This window comes from Ustilaginoidea virens, chromosome 2 (genome assembly GCF_000687475.1).
Source record: "Ustilaginoidea virens chromosome 2, complete sequence".
NCBI classification, from domain to species: Eukaryota; Fungi; Ascomycota; class Sordariomycetes; order Hypocreales; family Clavicipitaceae; genus Ustilaginoidea; species Ustilaginoidea virens.
Window position 1 is genome coordinate 3,119,116 of NC_057317.1, and position 20,690 is coordinate 3,139,805.

The following is a 20,690-nucleotide window of genomic DNA, read 5'->3' on the forward strand; positions in this document are numbered from 1 at the left end:
AGTCAACATCACGCCTTCTTTCGCTGCTCCATGACTCGCAGCACATCGGCCGCCTTGTTCGCGTCGCCCTTTCGTTTCTTGGGTCCCCTCTTCCGGGGTTGCTTGCCGTGTCCACCCACCCCGTCCTCCTTGCCGCCCCATGACGAGAGCTTGCGGTCCTCCCAATCTTCTTCGTCCTCGAACCTGCTGGTCCCGAAGCCCAGGTCTAGGTCGTCGTCGTCGCGTGCTGCCATTTGCAGGAGCTTCCTTCTCCGCTCTTGGGCGTCCGGGGCGTCCCTCGAGCCCCGACGCGAGTCGTCGTCTTCGTCTTCCTCTTCGTCCTCCGTCTCGATGCGCCGCAAGGTTGCTGCTTTCTTTATGGCGGCCATGATGGCGGGGTCTGACATGGCCGGACCGCGGGAAGCTTCCTCCGAGATGAGTCCCGTTTTGGAATCCTTGAAATAATTTCTCGGCCCGTCTAGAGGTTCTGGAGGCCGTCGAGGTTGCGAGCATGCCTCTTGTCCGTCCGCGCTTGCTGCCTCGCCGGTTTCGCCCGCCTCGCTTCGCGGCTCGTCGCCTGAATCCGAGTCCGCGTCTTGCATCCCCGCCAGAGGATCGTAGTCGTCCCCAACATCGCCGAATATGTTTACGTCACCCTCGTCCTCTTCGGCAACGGGTTCCTGCTTTTTTCTGTATTGCTCGGGCACCTCCATTCCCAGTGGCTTCGCATTCTTGTCCGGCATGGGAAGATCATTCTTGGCCTGCTCTTCCTCTCCCGGCAGAAGCTTTCTGACTTTGCGCTTCTCATGCCCGTCTGCATCCACAATGATGAGCACCTCGCGGCCTTTTCTGTCCCGTTCGATTCGTGTACCAAGCTTCTGCGTGGTGCCTATCTTGCGGAAGCGGTTTCCCAGGCTGGGCTCAGCTTGAGCTGCCGCTGCCCTTGCTGCCTTGAGCTCTGCCAAGATTTGATCCCTGGTTCTCTTCCTGCCTGTCGCGACAGTAGACAGCTGGCCCTTCTTTTTTTCCGCCTTTGCCTTTTCAACCGCATGGACCTCTTGCGTTTCGAGCTGCTCAAAAGCATGGTCTACGTTGGCTTCATAATCATCCTCATCGTCATCCTCATCATCTCTCCTCGTCTCTGACTCGCACGTCGGTTTGGGCGATGCCTTGCTGTAAACATCTTCCCCTTTTCGTACTCTTTCGAGAAGCTTGAAATCGAGGCCTTTGACCAAATGTGTGCTCTCCAAATCCCCGCCAGCAATCTGGAACCGTAGAGTCTCGTATGCGTCAGTGTCTATCTCTTCATTCTTGTAGGATGCTTCCAGAGCTCGGAGTCTATCTTCTCTATCGTCCCCCAAGGTTCCCTGACGGGTTTGCGCTCTGTCAACGTATCCTTGCCCCAGTTTGATCCCTCTCGGCGCCGAGGTTCTGAATTTTTTGGAAGGATGCTCGGATTGCTCGCGCTGGGCAAGTTGGCGGGCAAAACCGGCTTGTGTGCCTGCAACAGAACGCGGTGTCATAGGTATGCTTGCTCGTTGACGGGGCCCGAGCGAGCCACCGATGACTGGTCTTGAACTAGATGGTGACGGTGACGGACCATTCTGGGACTCGGAGGGTGAGGATTTCGAGTTGGCAAGCATTAGCTTGCGAAACTGTTCGTTGTTCATGACGAAGCGGATCGAAGCATTTGGCTCAGTCGTGGTTCCAGCAGCCCAAAAAAAAAAAAAGAAGAAAAAAAAAAGAAGAAAAAAAAGAGAAAAAACCCCGAAAACCGACTGCCCAAGAAGATACCACGCCGGCCCAGCAAGCTGTCGCGGCTTTGTAAATGTGGAACTTTACGCTGTAGACTCTACAGAGTAAGAAGCCAACAGACCAGGGTCCAGGCTTAGTCATTCATCCTCACTCAGCCAGTCACGGTGACGTCTGCAAGGCTCCAATCTTTTCCACTTTACATTCCCCACCTCCCAACGCGTGCATGGCAGTTCACGTCCACTGGCCCATCTTCCTCTCTTTGTCAACAGCCTTTGCTTCGTCCCCGACAAATCTCCTTTCCTTTATTTCTTTTTGGAGTCTTCCATCTCTTTTTCTTCTTTTTTTCTTTTGGATAAAACCGTCGGCCACTGGGTGTCTCTCAGTCGCGACTACTTTGTCGATGCCATGGCCCACGTCGTTCACCCGTTCAAGTTGGGGCCATGACCATCCGAGTCTGTCATACTAGTACATAGTTGTACACGGAAAACTCATGCTGCAGCCCCATCTTCGTCATCTTGGCACCCTCACTACCTTCGGATAAAGTCGCAATGGGCAGCGTACTCGACAAGAATTCGTCCCGGGTGCGAAAACGGATTGAAAGCCACAGGTTTGAAAACGAGGAGGGTGATGAATACAAGGGTAGCGCGTTCGGAGGCTTCGGCGAATACTTTCGTCGCAAGAAGATCAAGCTTCAAAATCTCGATGCAGACATACGCGCCTCGTCCGACAAGCCTCAGATATTCAGGGGCATAGTAGCTCATGTGACCGGCTATACGCAACCTCCGCTACACATGTACGCCCTTCTGTTGGGGTTTCGTCTTCCTTCTGTCGCTTACTAACTGTGGCGGTAAAGACTTCATCGCGACATCGTGGAGCATGGCGGTGGATTCCTGCAGTATCTAGACTCCAAGTCAATGGCCACCCACGTCATCGCTTCGACTTTGCCTCCCAAAAAGAGCGTCGAGTTCAGCCGCTATCGGATCGTGAAACCCGCCTGGATTGTGGACTCGATCGCCGCCGGGAAGCTGCTGCCATGGGCCGATTACCGCGTGTTGGACGAGGGGCCAAGGCAGCAAGTCCTGAAAATCGGTGGCGATACAACCATTTCGCAAACAAGCCCCCAGGTCCGGCGTGGGTATAAGGAACAAACGGACAACAGCTTTTATACGAGACAAATCAATTCTGCAACCACCACTCCCTGTCGGCCCTTGGATGGTCGGGGGAAAGGGCTGTCAGCACCAACTAGGCAGCCGGTTTGGGAAGAATCAAAAGATGAAAAACCGTGGCGGGATGAAGAGCAAGTCGCTTCTGTTTCAGATGCATATGATACCCATGAGATGTTGGAGAACCATACTTTGACGAGGAGGACTCCGCCTGCCAGGGGTACAACTTCTAATGAGGGCGTGCCTCCTCCAGACAGGCTCGATGACCCCGTCAGTCACTCTTTAGCCTCTGGACCATCCAAGAACATGACTTCAGAGGAATATAATGCATGGCTGCTGTCAGATCCGCGTTTGCGAAAATCATCCACAGCCAACCCGGAATTTCTTCAGCAATTTTACTCGGAAAGCCGATTGCACCACCTATCGTCTTGGAAAGCAAACCTGAAGTCGTCGATGCAACGCCTCGCGGCGGAAAGAGGACTTTCGCAAAGCAAGCTCAAGAGAAAGCCGGGCGCCAGACAATACATCATGCACGTTGATTTCGACAGTTTCTTCTGTGCCGTGTCTCTCAAGTCCCATCCAGACTACAAGGACAAGCCTGCTGCTGTTGCGCATAGCTCTGGGCCTGGTTCCGAAATAGCGAGCTGCAACTATCCGGCGCGCACGTTTGGCATCAAGAATGGAATGTGGATGAAACGAGCCTTGGAACTCTGCCCAAACATAAAGGTATTGCCGTATGATTTTCCAGCCTACGAAGACGCCAGCCGGCTCTTTTACGAATCAATCATGTCCATTGGCGGAGTGGTTCAAAGCGTCAGCGTCGACGAGGCTTTGATTGATGCAACGGAGATTATTTACTCGGCTTGCGGCTCGCAAGGCGTTGGCATTGACGAGGGCAGTATCTGGCGAGAGCAGCAAAAGGCGGAGGAGATTGCTCTCGAACTCAGGAAGAGCATCAAGGGCAAGACGGCATGTGACGTTTCGGTGGGAATCGGGGGCAACATTCTCCAAGCCAAAGTGGCGCTTCGACGCGCCAAGCCTGCCGGACAATTTCAGTTGCGGCCAGAAGATGTGCTCCATGTTGTCGGGGAACTGACAGTGGAGAAGCTGCCCGGGGTTTCCTACAGCATCGGGGGGAAACTGGAAGACTTGGGCGTCAAGTTCGTCAAGGACATCCGCAACATTTCAAGAGAGCGCCTTGCTAGCGCGCTCGGACCCAAGACGGGCGATAAGCTAGCCGACTATGCGCGCGGGATAGATCGAACCCAGGTTGGTGAGCAACCGCCCAGAAAATCGGTCTCGGCCGAAGTCAGCTGGGGAATCCGCTTCATCAGCCAACAAGAAGCGGACGAGTTTGTGTACAACTTGTGCAAAGAGCTCGAAAAGCGACTGCTGAACGAGCAGCTGAGGGGCAAGCATCTCACCGTGAAAATAATGCGACGGTCTCTGGACGCCCCGCTGGATCCAGCGAAGCATCTGGGGCACGGCAAATGCGACACCTTTAACAAGAGCATCACGTTCGGAGTGGCAACGCACAGCTGCGAAACAATCGGCAAGGAGGCGGTGTCGATTCTGAGGGCGTTCAAATTCAGCCCCGGTGACTTGCGTGGCCTGGGCGTGCAAATGACCAAGCTAGAACCGATCAACAAGGCCGGCACCGGACACGGAGGACACGATGAGGGCAGCCAGCGAACATTGAGCTTCGGCCGCTTTGCCGTGCCTGTGTCGGCGAAGAAGGCAAGACGAGCAGAGCCTATTGACGAGATTGACAGTCCGAGGAAGCCCAAGAAGCAGGATGCCGTCAGCGGCATAGGTGCAGATCCCATTGCCGACGACGATTCCCCGACACCCCGCAAGCCAAAATCGCATGCTGCCATGGCACTCTCGAGGGCTCACCAGGAGGACGTCAAAGCGCACACGCCCCTCAACGTGTCCGGGACGCAGTTCATCATACCCAGCAACCCCGACGCGGCCGTGATGGCTGAGCTGCCAAGCGACATCAGAAACAGGCTGGTTGGCCAGCAACAGCGGCAAAACAGGCCCGACATTCCAAGCATGCAAAGGCAGGATGAGCCTGCACCGGCGAGGGGCCTTCTCCCCACGCAAATCGACGGCGAAGTATTCGACGCTCTGCCCGACGACGTCAAAGCCGAGGTGCTCGCAGCATACGCGCGCGCGCCAGAACAGCCGCAGTCGCCAAGGAGGGAGCCACAGCACGGGCCGCCTCCACGGAGGCAGGCAACACCTACCAAACGAGGGGGGATGCGGGGGGCTTCCAGCAGAGCCCAGCGTCGGCGAGACGCGCGGGTCGGCGTCGTCCAGACAAGGTTCAAGAGCGCACACGAAGGTGCCGCCGCAGCGATTGAGGAGATTGAGGAGCTGGACCCCGAGTTTCTGGCCGAGCTGCCGGAAGACGTGCGGAGGGAGGTGGTGGCCGACCATCGCCGGCGGAGGATGGCGCTCCGGTCCAGGCTCGACGCCCCCGGCCGCAGACGCCAAGTGCCCGACGCGAACGCTCCCCTAGCCGGCGGCCAGAGGAGAATCCAGTTTCCCGCGCCCCCCCGCAAGGTGGGCTTTGCCGGCTCGGGGGTGACATCGACGCCGGAGATCAAAGACATGATGGACGCGTGGCACTCCGAGACGCAGGACGAGGGCCCGCACGCTGGCGATGTGGCAGTCTTGGGCAAGTACATGGCCAGGGTGGTCAAGGACGAAAGGGACCTGGAAAAGGCGGTGGCGCTCATCAAGTGGTTGGAGCTTGTTGTCGAGCAGGATGGCAAGCCGGGGCCGGGACAGGCGTCATGGCGAGAGGCCGTGAAACAGGTACGACAGGCGGTGCAGACGGCGGTCACGGAGAGGGGTCTCGGGGCACTGGATATGTCATGATCAGGCCGTGGCATGCGGGAATGACATTGGCATGGGCGGCAGTGCTGCATCATTGCCCACAGCCGCGTGTGGTGAAATCAAGTGCTTTGAAGGACGGCTGATCCACTATCCGCCTTCTCTCTCTCTTGCAAGTCTGGTGACTTGACTTGCCGTCCCGTCACAAGCAAACCGCCCCCGCAAGCCCTCCCAGCAACAAGGCCAACGGAGCCGACGCCCCCGCCGCACCACTGCGCTTATACACGCTCAGCTTCAACGACCCCCCACAAGCAAGAGAGTTGTTGCCGCCGCAGGGGAAATCGCACTGGCCGTCGTCCAGCCTGGCGGCAATGCCAGACAAGCTCTGCGAGCACCAGCACTCCCTTTGGCCTTAACGTCAGCCGCCCAGAAAAGGAGGGGAAAAGGAAGAGAGAGAGAAAGAAAAAAAAAAAAAAAAGGAGGGAAAACATACTTTGACCATTCCAGCCCCGCGTAGCGGTAGTTGGTCCCCCTGGAGCAAAAGTCGAGACACTTGGGGATCGTCATGTCGGGCTCGACCTGGTTGACGCCGCCCGCCAGGGCGCGGGAGTGGTCCGAGCCCTCGACCTGGGTGGTCTCGGCGTAGCAGCCGTAGTAGGAGTACGTGCTGGAGGAGTGCGTGGAGAGGGCGAGGGCGGCTGGCGCGAGGGCCAGCAGCGGAACAAGCATGGCGGGTGGACGGGCTGCGCGAGGAACCTCTTGGGGGGAGGGGGGGTGGCAGTGGCAGTGGCAGAGAGGCGAGAAGGGTGGAAAAGAAGCCTGGTTGGGTCTGGTGCGGGTTGTGGTTGGACAAGGCCGGCAGGCTTTGAGGGTCCTGGTTCGTGATCAACGTAAGCTGGGAGTGGAGTAGGTTCCGACTGGGGTCTGAAAGGGTCTGAAAGGGTCTGAAAGTCCAGGATATCAGTGGGCGGCAAGTTGACGGCTTGGCAAATCAAGCGTGCCTTTTACAGCCGACATCGTGGGTTCGCATGCGACGAGAATGCCACGAAATCGGAACAAGAACGGAACGGGTCCAAAAGAGTCTGGTTTGAGTGTCCGTCCCGTTCGCAGCAAGCTGCGTGTGGCTCCAACCTCCAAGCCTGGTGTTGGACATGTGCACGACCATTTCTCAATGGGGAAGCTGGCGCCGGCCGGCCATGGCAAGCTAAGCGACCAGGACCAGGGCGGAGAAGTGATTGATAAGATTGATTCGAGAGACAAGCCGTCGCCCAGCCAAAGGTACCGAAAGTCTCAAGCCTTGACTCGGAAGCCAACTCCACCACTCCACCGTCAAGCCCGTCGCCTGTTGCGTCGGCGTCGGCGTCGGCGTCGGTTGTATCTGATGCATAACGTAGAATGAGAGCCTCTGCATGTTCCTAGCGGTACTGGCTGACGCTGGCTCCGGGCCACTGCTACCCAACTGTTTTGTGGTAATATTGTTTTGCCGTGAAGGAGAATGGAGAGCGAGTATATAGTAGTATGTTTGGACTTGGCATGAAAAGAATTTTTCCTGACTCGGACGCTACCAGCCGCGTTGATTCATCCAAGAGCCAACCTATGTATCCACGCCAATGTTTGACCTCTATTTTCTTTTTCCTTCTTTCTTCGAAAGAGAAAGAAGAGATCTTTCTTCGAAAGTTAAAGAAGAAGAGGAGAATTCTCCTCGAGCGACTGCATGTACTGCTCGTATGCTGGCGTCGTCTACACGGCTCTGTAGGATGTTTGTTTTATCAGACTTGTCACCTGATCCACTGCTTCCATCGCTTGCCACTGTCCGGAAAGTCATCATGATGTGGGTTGCTCCCAGTGGTATACATCGCGAAGATGTGACTTGGCGCTGACAAAGTTCACATCATCATCCTTTCATGCGAAGAGAAGGGGTCCGATTTAGCGGTATTAAATCTCCGCATGACATGACGTTCTGTTCGTTTGGTAAACGAGGCCCACAGGGTTGCCACCAACCCTTGTTCTCTTTTGTTGTGGAGCGCAAGTTTGGACCAGCAGCTATTTGAGTCAGCCGGCTTCAAGTACGAGAGACAATGATGTGGCGGCATTACAGAGCTGAGAGGGCTGCAGTATAAAGGTCCGTCTCCGTCGACCTGTAACTGTCGACTTGCAGTTTTTCGCTTCTGGGCCTTTCCATCTTCCTTTTCTCGCGCAGATTCATCCTTGCCAGAAAACATCTTGCCTGCCTCGGTTTCGTCAAGTGTGCCAACCATGGGTCACGTCGTCCTGCCTGCCCTTATTCCAGACATTCGTCGTGTCTACGATGTGTATTTCGCCGCATTCGAGCACGATTTGATGGGCCGAATCATGTTGGATATTATATTCCCTGGCTCGCAAATCACCGCTGAGGGATTCAGAAAGGCTCACACGGCCGGGACGTTGCAGTACTGGCACACCAGTACCGAGCAGTACACTGTGAAATGTGTCGACACCAGCAGTGGCGAAACCATCGGCATGGGCCTCACCGATGTCTATCTCCGGGAGAGATCTCCAGAGCAGCGTCGAAACCACGGAGTGACTTGGTTGGAAGGCGAACATCGGGAACGCGCCGAGAAGGTGTTGAATCCACTGTGGGAAATGAGGGAAAAGCTGTTTGGTGGCCGGCCGTACATCTGTGAGTTGATCGCAAATGGTTCCTACGAGCTGCCAGAATCGAACAAGTGCTGCGGCTTTGGCCCCCGTGGAACTTTGACACGAGCGGAGAACTGACCAGGGGGGAGGGCAAAACGGAACGAAAATCTAGACTGCCACGTTATTGCGGTGGACCCCAAGCATCAGGGGCGCAAGGCCGGCAAGGCGCTCGTTCAGTGGTGGAATCAGCTCAGCGAACTCACCGGCCTGCCTGCGTACTTGGAATCGTCTCCCTCAACCGCCAACCTGTACAAGAAGATGGGGTACGAACTGCTGCCCGAAAAAATCACCCACAAGGCCGAGGTTCTGGGCACAGAGACGGATATCGAGGTGCCTTTGATGGTCAAGATGCCGCCTGCTGCTGGAGGCATGACGTTCGACGAGTGGCGGCAGAAGGGCTATCCCGAGTTTCCAGCCCTGCCCTTGGCTTCACCATAAGCGTGCGTGTCTGGCTCTGTCGATGTGAGGAGACAGAGTCCGGACGAGGGGGTTTAGTTCAGGATGGCGTCTAGGAATGACCGTCTGGGGGCGATTAGCCGATCATCTTGATTGCAAGCAAATCATTGATCACTCAATAATGAACCAATGGTCAGGCGTTCAGGCGTCAACTTCTTTCTGCTTGACCTGGGTGCACTCAATGGGCCCCGCGAAGCTGCATTGTGGTGGTTTGGAAGGGGGGCTTGGTTGGAAAAAAGGAGCGGAGTACTTGAGAGGTACTTGGCATGTTCAGAAACGTAACCGCGGAAGAACCAACAGCGTGGAATCATGCCTGCAAAGAAGAAAGCAGGTATACACGGAATTCAAAGAGGAACCAAGCCCCATTTTCTCTCCTCTGTCCGAAACGGTTTTGATTCTTGACCGATATTTCTTCATCCTGCTCTTCAAATCGGGCTATCAACGTGGGAATATGGTGGCGACTAAGTGCTCTCTCTGCTTAGCACTCCCAAGTGACTACGCCCGGTAAGGTACCTACCTATGTACCTTGGGTAATTACCAGTCGCCCTTGATGAGCTGCCTGGGTCCGACCTTGGTGGTTCCCCACAACTGAAGCCAATTTGTCATCAAAATCGCGACGGGCTCAACACGCATCCTCCACAGCCACGAGCACTGGAACTCAACAACACCACCGCCATAATCGACCGCTTGGTGCGAATCCGTAACCCCCTCCGGTCCCATCCTGCGTGCGTGCGTGCCGTGCCAGTCAATCGCTCACTCTCCCGATAGTCAAGATGGGCTCATACATTGACTGGTCCAAGACGACCAAGTCTGCCAACTACCATGGCTCGGGTTCATTCTCGACCTTTATGATTATTGGACGTATGTTGTCTTTTCCGCGGCCATAGTCGCGTTCAGGTTTTTTTTTTTTTTTTTTTTTTTTTTTTTTTTTCCCTCTATAACCGTTGGATGAGTGTTGATCGCTGACTGCCTCGTCCCAGCGACTTGCTTCTTCCTCGGAATCCTCTTCGCGTCATTTCCCTACGACTTCCCCTTGCTATGGAGTAAGGAACCTGTGCCAGCCAGCTACTATGATCAGCTCGAGACGCATTTGAAATTCATCCATCAGTCGCCTCCCCTCATCGGCCGGATGCTCAATATCATTGTCAGCGTGGGGTTTCTGGGAATGTTCATCAAGCTGTTCAAGCCCAGCGAGGCTAACTTCCTCTTTGACGGCGCATCGCTGATTCTCTACACCATTGGTGTTGCCGTGTACATTTCCAACATTGTCAAAGGCCTGCGTACCGTAAGCTCCGGGTTCTGGGATAGCGAGGCCTTCGAGAACGCCAACAAGAACGCCGATGGCGACTTGATCCTTGGAAGGGAAGATAGTCTGCGGGTGTTGTCCGCCAGCAACACAATCCTAGCTCTGGTCCTTATCGGTGTCCTAGTGCTGCAGGCCGGGCAATGGTATGCCGAAAAGAGAGACAGGGATGACGAGGCCGCTGTCGCCTCCAAGAAGGACTCTCCTGCTAGCAAAGCCACTACGAAGAAGAAGCAGTAGGAAGGCGAGTAGGTCGGGGGCGCTGCTTCTTCTCCATCAACGCACTGGGAGAAAAAAAAAACCAAAGAAAAAAACCCAACAAAAAAAAACAGGGCAAAGGGCATGCTCACCCCCCCTTCCTGCCAGCTACTGCAGAATAGGCAGATCAGAGGAGAACCGGCTGGGAGGTGCCCAAGGTGGAATTTGCGCTAGACATGCTTATGCTTGTGAAGCGCGTCCGTCAAGATTGGATAATGCCGGCCTCGAACCCTCCCTCCATTCGAACAAGAGACGGACATTGGTTGCTTGCCAAGAAGGGAAACGCGGCGAACGCAGGCTTCTATAAAATGTATTGAGTGCAGAGTGCAGAGTGCGTAATAAGGCGATTCGAGCGCTTGAAGCGGGCCTAGGTCCCGTCCCATACGTATGTACTGTACATATCCGACACACTCATCCAGCAGGCGGTGGGCCAGGCCAGCGTCCGCTTAGACTCAAAAGTTCATTGCTGGTCAAGACATGGGCAAAAAGACGGCCGGGGGGGACGGCGAAAAGGAGCCGAATCGCGAGAAAATTGACGCGGCAATCTTGCCGACAGTGATTCCGGCCTAGTGATGTGTGTGATGTGATGTGTGATGTGTGATGTGTGATGTGTGATGTGGGATTTGGGGTTTGGGATTTGGGCGAATTGTCGATGCCACCAACCCCGTGTTTCGACTGGCAATCTTGGCCTTGTCCGTCCGGCAACCCGGCAATTCCGGCTTTGTAGCTGCTACAAACTGCGGAGCATGGAGTACTATGTCGACTGCAGTGCTGAGTTCCAGCTTTCTAGTACTCCGGATGTACAGGCAACTGAGTCCTGAGGCCTGAGGCCTGAAGTCCTGCGTGCTGACAGTGGCGACATTGATTTGACCCATGGAGTCAGACTAGAGGTAGGAATCGCACAGTTGGGCCGAGATGGGGGACATGGAGTTATTTCTGTTCTGCATCTGCATAAACACTCAGTACACCCCAACGCCTAGCACCTTGCACCTCGCAACTATTGATTTCTCCTTGCTGCAACCGTCCTTGCATGCACCTTGCATCCCGAGTCCTGCAGGGCTGGCCGACTTGTCGGGCTGCAGCACATGATGATGACGATGAGGAGGATGATGCCGGTGATTCGTGATTCTGCGCGCGAAACGCTCAGATGCTGCCAGGCTCCTCCTCCCTCTGACTGGGCCTGGCCAAGAGGGCCTGGCCAAGAGGGCCTGGCCAAGAGGGCCGGAACTAATTGACATTGCATTGAACTCTCAGACCCTGCGCAAACCGCCGCCGCCGTGGCATACCACCAGTTGACCCCCACGAGAATAATCCTACCAGACTTTCGGCCACTCATCCATGTATAGAACACAAACATGGCATTTCTCTTCACTTCTGCCCCTCATTCTTCTTTTGTCCCCTTTCAAACTGCTGCACCTCTTGTTGTTCTTCTTGGTTCTTTGCCGCTCTCCGCTGTTCTCGCCTTGTCTGTCTGTTAAAGGGTCCAGTCTGGAGCTGGTGGAACGGAGAAGGGCTTATCGTTATCGGCCTCTGCGCCGCCGCCGTCACCGCCGTCACCGCTCATAGTGGACATAAAACAGCTCGAGGTTTGGGACCCCGCCATCCGCCTCCTGTCAACATGGACCACGCCCAAATCAATGTCCAACCCTCCTCGGCTATGCCCTCGGAGCTTGTCCTTCGCGGCAGCTCGGCGCTCGTTGAAGCATTCGAGGGCATCGCATACGGATCCGTGAGTCACGTTCACAAGCCCACTCGCCGGAGATGCACGATGCGCACAACACTTCCCCCCCCCCCCCCCCCCCCCCCCATCCCCTCGCTCCCCTCCTTCCTCCCAACAGACCGGCGGGCGGGCATGTTGGCTGACCGCAAACCTTCTGCCGCCAGATTGCGGGCATCATTGGCAAATACATCGAATACCCCTTCGACACCGTCAAAGTCCGGTTGCAGAGCCAGCCAGACCACCTCCCACTTCGCTACACGGGCCCCCTCGACTGCTTCAGGCAATCCTTCAGAGCCGACGGATTCTCCGGCCTTTACCGAGGCATTAGCGCTCCGCTGGTCGGAGCGGCCGCCGAAACCAGCAGCCTCTTTGTATTCGAAAAGGTCGGACGGGAAGCCCTCTTCAGTACCGGTTTTTCTTCTCGAGAAAAGGGCCTGTCCGTGCCGGCTCTTTGGGCCACTGGCGCGTTTTCTGGCGTTTGCACCTCGTTCGTCTTGACGCCAATTGAGCTGGTCAAGTGCAAGGTCCAAGTGCCAGCCCACGTGGAAGGCCACGCAGCTCCTCCTGTGCGCCCTCTCGCCGTCGTGCGACATGTCTTTCGCCACGAGGGCCTGCGCGGATTCTGGCGCGGCCAGATGGGAACCCTCGTCAGAGAAGGTGGCGGGAGTGCCGCCTGGTTTGGTGCCAAAGAGACGGTGACATCCTTGTTTTACGGCATCAGAGAACGGTCAGCCAAGTCTCGCTCAGAGGCTCAGACGGCCATGGCCCAGCCGCTGCCGCTTTGGCAGCAAGCAGTGGCTGGCGCCTCGGCTGGCGTTTCGTACAACTTCCTCTTCTTTCCCGCCGACACCATCAAATCCCGCATGCAAACAGTTGCTGTGGGCACGCTGGCCCGGAAGAGCGGCTTTTTGCAAGAAGGTATTATGATATGGCGACAGCATGGTGTTCGTGGCCTGTATCGCGGTTGCGGAATCACCTGCATGCGGTCTGCGCCGAGCTCCGCCTTCATCTTCATGATTTACGATGGCCTGAAGCGAAATTTCCCCATGCAATAGTAGCATTGCGGCGCACACGGATCGAATCAGTTCAGAATCCTGCCTGGGAAGAGGCTGACCTTGACTTGACTGCCTTTTGACACAAAAACTCCTCCATGGTGATTTTTTTTTCTTCCCTTTCTATGTGATGATCATCTGCACGGCGTTGAGGGAATCTTTTTTTTTTTTTATCTTCCTTTTTCTTTCTTTCTTTCTTTCTTGCTTTTTTTTTCTTTCTTCTTGCCCTCTTTCTTTTGCGGGGTAAATTCCCATTGTCTTGAGGGTTTACAAGCGTTTCATACAGCATCCAAGACGTAAATACTCTGATAGAATTAAACTAAAAAATCTTCGCGTTCGTCACCAACTCTGTGGCTCGTCATCGGGGAGTACTAGGGACAGCCTTGCCCATAGAATGTGTCTTCCCCATGCCCTTTCTCCAGGGTGGTTTGCCTACAGACGGGCTTCAAAAACCCCTGAGATATTGGGGGACATTTGGCAAATCGTTGTCTCCTCCAGCCCACCCCTAGCCCATCATTCCTTCTTCGCCTCCTTGTCAGAAAAATCCCAGTCGTTGAGATGTCCTGCCCCGACGCACAAATACGTGGCGAAGCCCAACCATCCTAGGTAGGGAAGCTGCAACAAGCCTGCGGTGCGATCGACCGAGCCCCAGAGATACGCCAAATAGCCATTCAAGCCAACCAGACCGACAATGTCGATGGTCGCCGCCACGGGACGCTTGGCCACAAAGAAAAGCGGCATCCACAGTAGGTTGAGGCCGAGCTGAACGCTGTACAAGGTCATGGATTGCAGCGTGGTTTGGACGGTTGACGGGCTCGACAGCGGAGAGAGACCAACGGTAGCGGCACGATGGGCGGCGTAGCCCATCAGACTATTGGAAAGCGTTAGCCAAGAAAGAGGACGAGTTGGAGGGGCAGGGCCGGGAGCAAGGTGATGCCGCGCACCCGTAGAGGACGGTCCACACAGGGCCAAACAGCCAGGGAGGCGGTCTCAGAGGAGGCTGCTTCAAATCCAGGTACGTCTTTTGGGTCTCCGCAGCTGTGGCATGGAGCATGAGTCGTTGTCACGGTTCCCCCAAGACGAGCTTGATGAGCACTTACGGCGCGTTCCGAAGCCGACGGCGGTGCCGAGCGCAATGGGAAGCAGGACAGAGGCCGCCTGGTGCTTGAACACGGCCGTGGGGATGGTTATGGACGGTAGGTAGGTGGTCATGATGGCGGGGTGTTGCTTCGTATGCGTGCACCTAAACGCGCGCAGGAAACGCTATGCCAAGGGGAAATCTGCTGGTGAATGTGCGCAGTCTGGATCGAGAGTCTGGAGTATGAACTCTGGAGTATGAACTCTGGAGCCTGGAGCCTGGAGCCTGGAGCCTGGAGCCTGGAGCCTGGAGGAGGTGAGGTTGATGACGTCGCGGGAAGCAAGGTGGCCTACGTAAGTACATGGCGCCACCGGGTTTACGGATAATCTGCTGGCGTGTGTGGTCGGCTGGCGGGGGACAAGCCATTGCGATGCTCGAGTACGGAGGACGGGGTACTCCGTTCCTGGGGACTTTTTTTTTTTTTTCTTGTGAATAAAACAACTTGTACGGCGTACTCTGCATCGCCACTAGCATTCATTCTATGATTCCAAGTTAGCCATGATCTCCCTTTCGGCGCCTTGCGGCGTTCGACTGTCTAATACTCCGTGCTTCCGAATGAAAGCCATGCTGATGCATGCTGGACCGAGGGCGAACTTGAGAAAGCCGCAGGGCGGCGTGAGTGTAACGTGTGGCGTGAGTGTAACGTGTCGCGTCACGTGCCCATGAGCCGCCGCCGAGAATGGCAACAGCCCAGGGCCGTTTAATGATTTTTCGCACCAGCCCAGTCCCGTCGCGTCTCAACGCGTGCAGACACGCTCCCCTTCACTGCACGCCCCTCCGTGGCGCGCCGTTGCCTTGATCCATAAGCTAGCCTTTTGACTTCCCTCTTCGACTTCCGCGTCTTCAACCTTCCAAGCTTCCTTCCATCAACACCATTTTGGCAGCAACGTTGCACCCCGTACTTTCTCTGCATCGTCGTCGCGTGGAAAGCAGCGTTCATCGCAATGCCTCGCACAACGCTCGGAAAGAGGACTCGCAGCAGTGCGTATCCTAGTAAGTGCACGACATTGCCTTTGGACACTCACACGGCTCTCTCTTCTCCTGACAACGCAGCAGTCCTTTTGGAAACCCCTACCAAGCCATCTCGTCACTACGACGCATACAACGGCCATGGACATGACGAAGAGAACCGGGATCCTCAGGACGCCCCTGAAGCTCACGATGCCGTCACCATCGAGGTCGAGGCGGTGCAGGATGCTCCTCGAAAGAGGCAGCGCTCCGAGTCACAGACATCCGCTAAAAAAACCCCCGTCACGCCTTCCACGCCCAGGCACCGAGATGCTTTGAGTAGCTACCCAACTACGCCTCGGCATGCAGTCATGTCGGCCGGAAGACTCTTCAAGCGCCTAACTCCCAGCTCTCCGTTGTCACCGTCGACAATCCAAACTGTCTATCATTCCGCTCGACAACTCTTTGCCCGTGGCGCAGAGCCTGGTCAGCTCATAGGCAGGGAGTCGGAGCGGGAGCAGCTCTCCAACTTCTTGAGCCGCTGCACATCATCAGTTCCCCATGGTTGTCTGTACATCAGTGGGGCGCCGGGCACGGGAAAGAGCGCCATGGTCAGCGAAATGACCCGAGATTACGCTCAACGTCACCGCGTGCAGACTGCCTACATCAACTGCATGAGCGTAAAGTCGTCCAAAGACTTGTACACTACCCTGCTCACCGAGCTTGGCTTGAACGGCGGCCTCCCGGAAAGCGAGGCAATTTCGGCACTTCAGCAGGCGTTTTGCCCAAAGACGGAATCGCCAGCGGTTTATCTAATCACTCTGGACGAGATTGACCATGTTCTGACCATGGGCCTTGAAAGCCTGTATCGAGTTTTTGAGTGGTCACTGCAAAAGTCATCTCGACTTGTCTTGATTGGCATTGCCAATGCTCTGGATTTGACTGATCGGTTTCTTCCGCGGCTCAAATCAATGAACATGAAGCCGGACCTGCTGCCATTCCTGCCGTACACAGCACCTCAAGTCAAAAATATCATCACGTCGAGGCTCACATCTCTTATGCCAGACAACAGCAAAGAAGGCTATGTCCCTTTTATTCATCCTGCAGCCATTGAGCTATGTTCTCGGAAAGTCTCTAGTCAGACAGGAGACCTTCGAAAGGCTTTCGAGATATGTCGCCGCGCGCTGGACCTGATTGAGTCCGAAACCAGATCGAAACACGAAGAGGAGGCGAGAGAAAAGCTTGTACAAATGACACCCTCAAAGAGGCCGTTGGGCGAGAACGTGAATGGAGCTTTGGGCTCTGGATCATCGAGAAGCCTGTTGCAACTCATGACCGCTTCTCTCAAAAGCTTGACCGCAGAGACGGCACCTCGAGCATCCATCGGCCATCTCAATAAGATCACCGCTGCCGCTTTCAGCAACGGCACGACCCAGCGGCTCAAAACCCTGAATTTGCAACAAAAAGTGGCACTGTGTGCCCTGATGGCCTACGAGAAGAGAAGCAGAGCAGCGATCAAGTCCCTGAAGGCGCCGACCACCCCATCAAAGTCCCATTCCCTGGCCCCAACCATCAAAACGCTCTTCGATACGTACTGTCAGCTATGCACGCGAGATTCTTTGTTACACCCACTCTCGAGCTCCGAATTCCGCGAGGTGGTTGGCAGTTTGGAGACGCTAGGACTTGTTGGTGCAGTGGAAGGAAAGACGGGCGGCCTGACAATGGCTCAGACGCCCAGCAAACGCGGCCGAAGGGCCACCATCGGCACTGGAGACGACAGGCGAATCGCCAGCTGCGCGGGCGAGAAGGAGATTGAGTCGGTGGCGGACGGGCCAGGTGCTGGAATCTTGAGGAGTATCCTGTCTGGGGAAGCCATGGATTAAGCGCCACCCTGAGGAGCCGGTTTTGTATATCAACGGACGACGAAAATAGCATTTGCATCTACTTTTCTGGCGTTGGACGGGTTTTGATTCTTGACTTGGGAGGGTTGCTGCATGTCATTTGGCGCAGGCGGTCACATGGGATCTCGAACGACATTGTGGGAATACGGCACATCATGGTTGAAGGCGGGTGTCAGTGGTGCCCGCGCAGTAGAGTTTGTCTTTGCAGAGAGTTGGCCTAAAAAGATACCCAACACTAAATAGACGTGGTATAGAAAGTTGAGGTTGTCATGAGATTTTTTATGTCCTAGGGGGAGGTTGATGCAGTTTCCAGACGAGCACAGTAACACCCGTACGTAATTACCTCGGGCCCCGAGGGGAAATGGGGGAAATGAATTGGAACTGAAGTCGTACGAGAAGACATGGAAAGTCAAGACTTTGACGGGACCTACCATGTTTAAGGTGTGAACAAAGAAAAAAAAGGGGGGGCCAAGACTGGTTGGTTAGTTGGTCGCGTCGCTGGCCTTGCAACGGTATAGGGCACGAGGCACGATTCGGATTTTTTTTTTTTTTTTTGAAAAGGAAGAAATTTTGGCCTTCCCGATGTTTTATTGATTCATCAAATCGTTTCCCCATTATTCGGCCTCTAGCGAGGTCTAGCCATGTTCCTAGCCGTGTCCGTCCCACATCTGCGTGCATCAGAATGGGCAAGGGTAAGGCTTGGGGTGTTCTCGGGTCAAGCGATTGAACGAGGGCCAGCAGACGCCGGTTCACACAAAGCATGGGTCCGGCGAGTACATGTCTCAACCGCGCCCGCGCCCGCGCCCGCGTCCCCTTGATCCTCTAGACTTGGGTTTGTCGGGCACGACGTTCAAGCCTCTGGTGCCTCGCAGACCCATCTTGCCGACGGTGCTCTTCTGGATCGGCGGAACGTCCGGAGTCCCGAGCCCTTGGCGAGCATACTGGTTGGCCTGCCTGACCAGCTCCTCCTTGTCCCATTGGAGCCCTTTGAGATGATTGTTGTAGTACCCGAGCCACGACTGGTAAATCTGCGTCTTCTCCTCCTCGCTGACCGTCTCGAGGATGATGCGGTCAACCTCGTCCTGGGCCGTGACGTCGGCGTCATGCGGGGTGAAGGCGATGCTTTTCAGGGTCCATCGAGGGAAGAACGACTCTGCTTCGGAGACGAGAAACACGCCCATGCCGTCGGCATCGGCGCGGGCCGTGCGGCCGATGCGATGCACGTAGCTCTGCTTCTCCATCGGGATGCCGACCTGGAAGACGGTCGTGACGCCGGGGAAGTCCATGCCCCGGGCAACCACGTCCGTGGCGGCCAAGATGGCAGAGGTGGCGTCGCGGTACTCGTCGGTGACCCTCGTCCGCCTGCTCTGGGTCATGCGGCTGTGCAGCGTGGACACGGGCGGCAGCCCCGGCACGCGGGAGAGCACGTGGCCGTAGAAGCCGGCGAGCGCGGCCGTCGGGGCGAACACGATGGCCTTGAAGACGTCCTTTTGCTGGGCGGCCTGCTCCCTGACGGCGCCGACGGCGGCGGCGGTGACGGACGAGAAGGCGGCGACCTTGACGAGCAGCTGCGGGACGCGCTCGTGCGTGGCGACTTGGCCGGCGGGGATGGTGGAGATGAACTTGTAGCCGGGGGCCAGGACCAGGCCGGCCACCTGGCTGACGCGCGGGGGCACGGTGGCGGAAAACAGCATGCCCTGCCTGCTGACGCGGCTCCTGTCCGGCAGCTTGCCGACGATTTCCCTCAGGGAAGGCATGAAGCCCATGTCCAGGAGCCGGTCGGCCTCGTCGAGAACCAGCGTGTCGAGCTGCCTGAAGGAGTAGAGGATGTCCTCGTTGGACATGTGGTCGATGAGGCGTCCGGGCGTGGCGACGAGGACGTGGCAGCCGGACAGGATCTGCTTCTCCTCCTTGTCCTTGCTGGTGCCGCCGATGGCGGTGCGCACCACCAAGTCGGGCAGCCGCCGGAGCAGGCCGGCGGCCTCTTGGGCGATCTGCATGGCCAGCTCTCGCGTGGGGGATATGACGAGGAGCGAGATTGGCGGGGCCGAGGAGCGCTCCTGTTTCCGGGCGACGATGGTCTGGAGGGCGGGCAGCAGGAAGGCGATGGTCTTGCCGGTCCCGGTGCGCGCCTGGACGAGGCAGTCGCACCGGCGGGGCGGCAGCAGCTCCCACAGGGTGGCCGCCTGGACGGGCATCATGCGGTCGAACTTGAGGTCGTCGGTGATGGCCCGGATCAGGGAAGGGTGCAGGAGGTTTTGGCCGACGAGGTCGGCGAACCGCGGGGTGTCGGCGGGCACGTCCTCGGTGAGGGCGGGCCTGGCGTCGGGTCTGGCGTCGGGTCGGGCGTCGGGGTTGGCATCGGCGGCTGCGGCTGGAGAGGCGTCATCGTGTGCGCCGGGCGAGGAGGAGGAGGAGAGCTGGTCGGCAACGGGAGCGGGCGGCTGCTTTCCCGGGGCGGCGGGTTTCGATCCGCGGCGGCGTCGGAAGTTGTGGCGCCGCTGGCCTCTCTGCTTGTCGCTCATTGCGAAGTCGCTGCCGCGGATGGATGGATGGATGGATGGATGGATGCGCGAGACGACAGACTTGTTGTTGTTGTTGCTGCTGCTGCTGTTGTGGTTGTGGTTGAGAGGTTGTTGAGAGCGGGTTGTTTTGCCGGCGGATTGTGGGAAGCAACGACGCGACGCTGTGAGAGAATTTTTGATTGAAGCCTGCAGGCAGTGTTGTGTTTGCCGGCCCCGCTGGAAAAAAAAAAAAAAAAAAAAAAGCAAAAACAAAAACAAAAAATAAACGCTGACGGGGGTTACAGCGGTGCAGACCAGGCCGGACCAGACCAGACCAGACGTCATCATCATCAGGGGCTGGCTGGGTGCTGCTGCCCGCGGGGTGCAGCCCAGAATGGTCCTTGTCTGGTTTCCTATGTACATACGTTCCCCATGATGCGACCGACTGGAGCTTTGGGCCGGGGAGAAGACCCGAGAAGAATGCAGAATGCGGTTGGCGATTTTCTCCATTCACTCACTGGGTTTGCTCGGGCTTCTCAGGCTGCTCAGGCTGCTCGGGTTGCTGCAACGAGGCCGTGATTGTGCTGGTTCGTTCCGTTCCGTTCGTTTGTCCGGTCGCAGACTCGCACCAGGCCCAGGCCCACCCAACTGCATCGATGCGACTGGGCCAGATTGACCAGACTGACCAGACTGACCAGACTGACCAGACTTCTTCGCGTCAGCGGCTTAGGCAGCGTGAAGCGTGAATTGGGCAAGACCAGACGCCCGCCTGGCTGGCCCGACCACCCTGTGAATCGGCCACCCATCCCTCCCTCCCTCCCTCATATTGATGACAAGTCGCTCACCGGCTCGCAAAACGGAGTGCCCGCTGGTCGAGGCTAATGCTGGCGTCGTCATGCCATTGCGGTGAGCCAGCGCCATCAGTCAGTCCGTCGACAGACAGTCTGCTCCGCAGGTGTACTCGGATCCGGGCTCGGTACTCCGTACGGAGTACTC

At 56.6% G+C, this 20,690-nt stretch overlaps 9 protein-coding genes across 9 annotated transcripts; 5 read left to right on the top strand and 4 right to left on the bottom strand.

Moving 5' to 3' along the window:
• Window positions 1-8: 8 nt before the first annotated feature.
• On the bottom strand, window positions 9-1,649 carry UV8b_02607 (uncharacterized protein; the record flags this gene model as incomplete). The annotated part of the gene is made up of 1 exon (XM_043140105.1): window positions 9-1,649. One exon carries the CDS (start codon window positions 1,647-1,649, stop codon window positions 9-11), a length of 1,641 nt encoding a protein of 546 aa, XP_042996039.1.
• Window positions 1,650-2,282: 633 nt separating this feature from the next.
• UV8b_02608 (uncharacterized protein) lies at window positions 2,283-5,783 on the top strand (the record flags this gene model as incomplete). The annotated part of the gene is made up of 2 exons (XM_043140106.1): window positions 2,283-2,527; window positions 2,588-5,783. 2 exons carry the CDS (start codon window positions 2,283-2,285, stop codon window positions 5,781-5,783), a joined length of 3,441 nt encoding a protein of 1,146 aa, XP_042996040.1.
• A 157-nt stretch (window positions 5,784-5,940) lies between these two features.
• UV8b_02609 (uncharacterized protein) lies at window positions 5,941-6,467 on the bottom strand (the record flags this gene model as incomplete). Its single annotated transcript, XM_043140107.1, has 2 exons — window positions 5,941-6,142; window positions 6,232-6,467. 2 exons carry the CDS (start codon window positions 6,465-6,467, stop codon window positions 5,941-5,943), a joined length of 438 nt encoding a protein of 145 aa, XP_042996041.1.
• A 1,527-nt stretch (window positions 6,468-7,994) lies between these two features.
• UV8b_02610 (uncharacterized protein) lies at window positions 7,995-8,852 on the top strand (the record flags this gene model as incomplete). The annotated part of the gene is made up of 2 exons (XM_043140108.1): window positions 7,995-8,397; window positions 8,527-8,852. 2 exons carry the CDS (start codon window positions 7,995-7,997, stop codon window positions 8,850-8,852), a joined length of 729 nt encoding a protein of 242 aa, XP_042996042.1.
• Window positions 8,853-9,643: 791 nt separating this feature from the next.
• Window positions 9,644-10,413, top strand: UV8b_02611 (uncharacterized protein; the record flags this gene model as incomplete). The annotated part of the gene is made up of 2 exons (XM_043140109.1): window positions 9,644-9,731; window positions 9,851-10,413. The coding sequence occupies 2 exons, from the start codon at window positions 9,644-9,646 to the stop codon at window positions 10,411-10,413; spliced, it is 651 nt and encodes a 216-aa protein (XP_042996043.1).
• A 1,636-nt stretch (window positions 10,414-12,049) lies between these two features.
• On the top strand, window positions 12,050-13,206 carry UV8b_02612 (uncharacterized protein; the record flags this gene model as incomplete). The annotated part of the gene is made up of 2 exons (XM_043140110.1): window positions 12,050-12,160; window positions 12,316-13,206. The coding sequence occupies 2 exons, from the start codon at window positions 12,050-12,052 to the stop codon at window positions 13,204-13,206; spliced, it is 1,002 nt and encodes a 333-aa protein (XP_042996044.1).
• Window positions 13,207-13,716: 510 nt separating this feature from the next.
• Window positions 13,717-14,415, bottom strand: UV8b_02613 (uncharacterized protein; the record flags this gene model as incomplete). The annotated part of the gene is made up of 3 exons (XM_043140111.1): window positions 13,717-14,074; window positions 14,148-14,241; window positions 14,304-14,415. The coding sequence occupies 3 exons, from the start codon at window positions 14,413-14,415 to the stop codon at window positions 13,717-13,719; spliced, it is 564 nt and encodes a 187-aa protein (XP_042996045.1).
• An 870-nt stretch (window positions 14,416-15,285) lies between these two features.
• UV8b_02614 (uncharacterized protein) lies at window positions 15,286-17,172 on the top strand (the record flags this gene model as incomplete). Its single annotated transcript, XM_043140112.1, has 2 exons — window positions 15,286-15,334; window positions 15,398-17,172. The coding sequence occupies 2 exons, from the start codon at window positions 15,286-15,288 to the stop codon at window positions 17,170-17,172; spliced, it is 1,824 nt and encodes a 607-aa protein (XP_042996046.1).
• An 800-nt stretch (window positions 17,173-17,972) lies between these two features.
• UV8b_02615 (uncharacterized protein) lies at window positions 17,973-19,715 on the bottom strand (the record flags this gene model as incomplete). Its single annotated transcript, XM_043140113.1, has 1 exon — window positions 17,973-19,715. The coding sequence occupies one exon, from the start codon at window positions 19,713-19,715 to the stop codon at window positions 17,973-17,975; it is 1,743 nt and encodes a 580-aa protein (XP_042996047.1).
• Window positions 19,716-20,690: the final 975 nt, after the last annotated feature.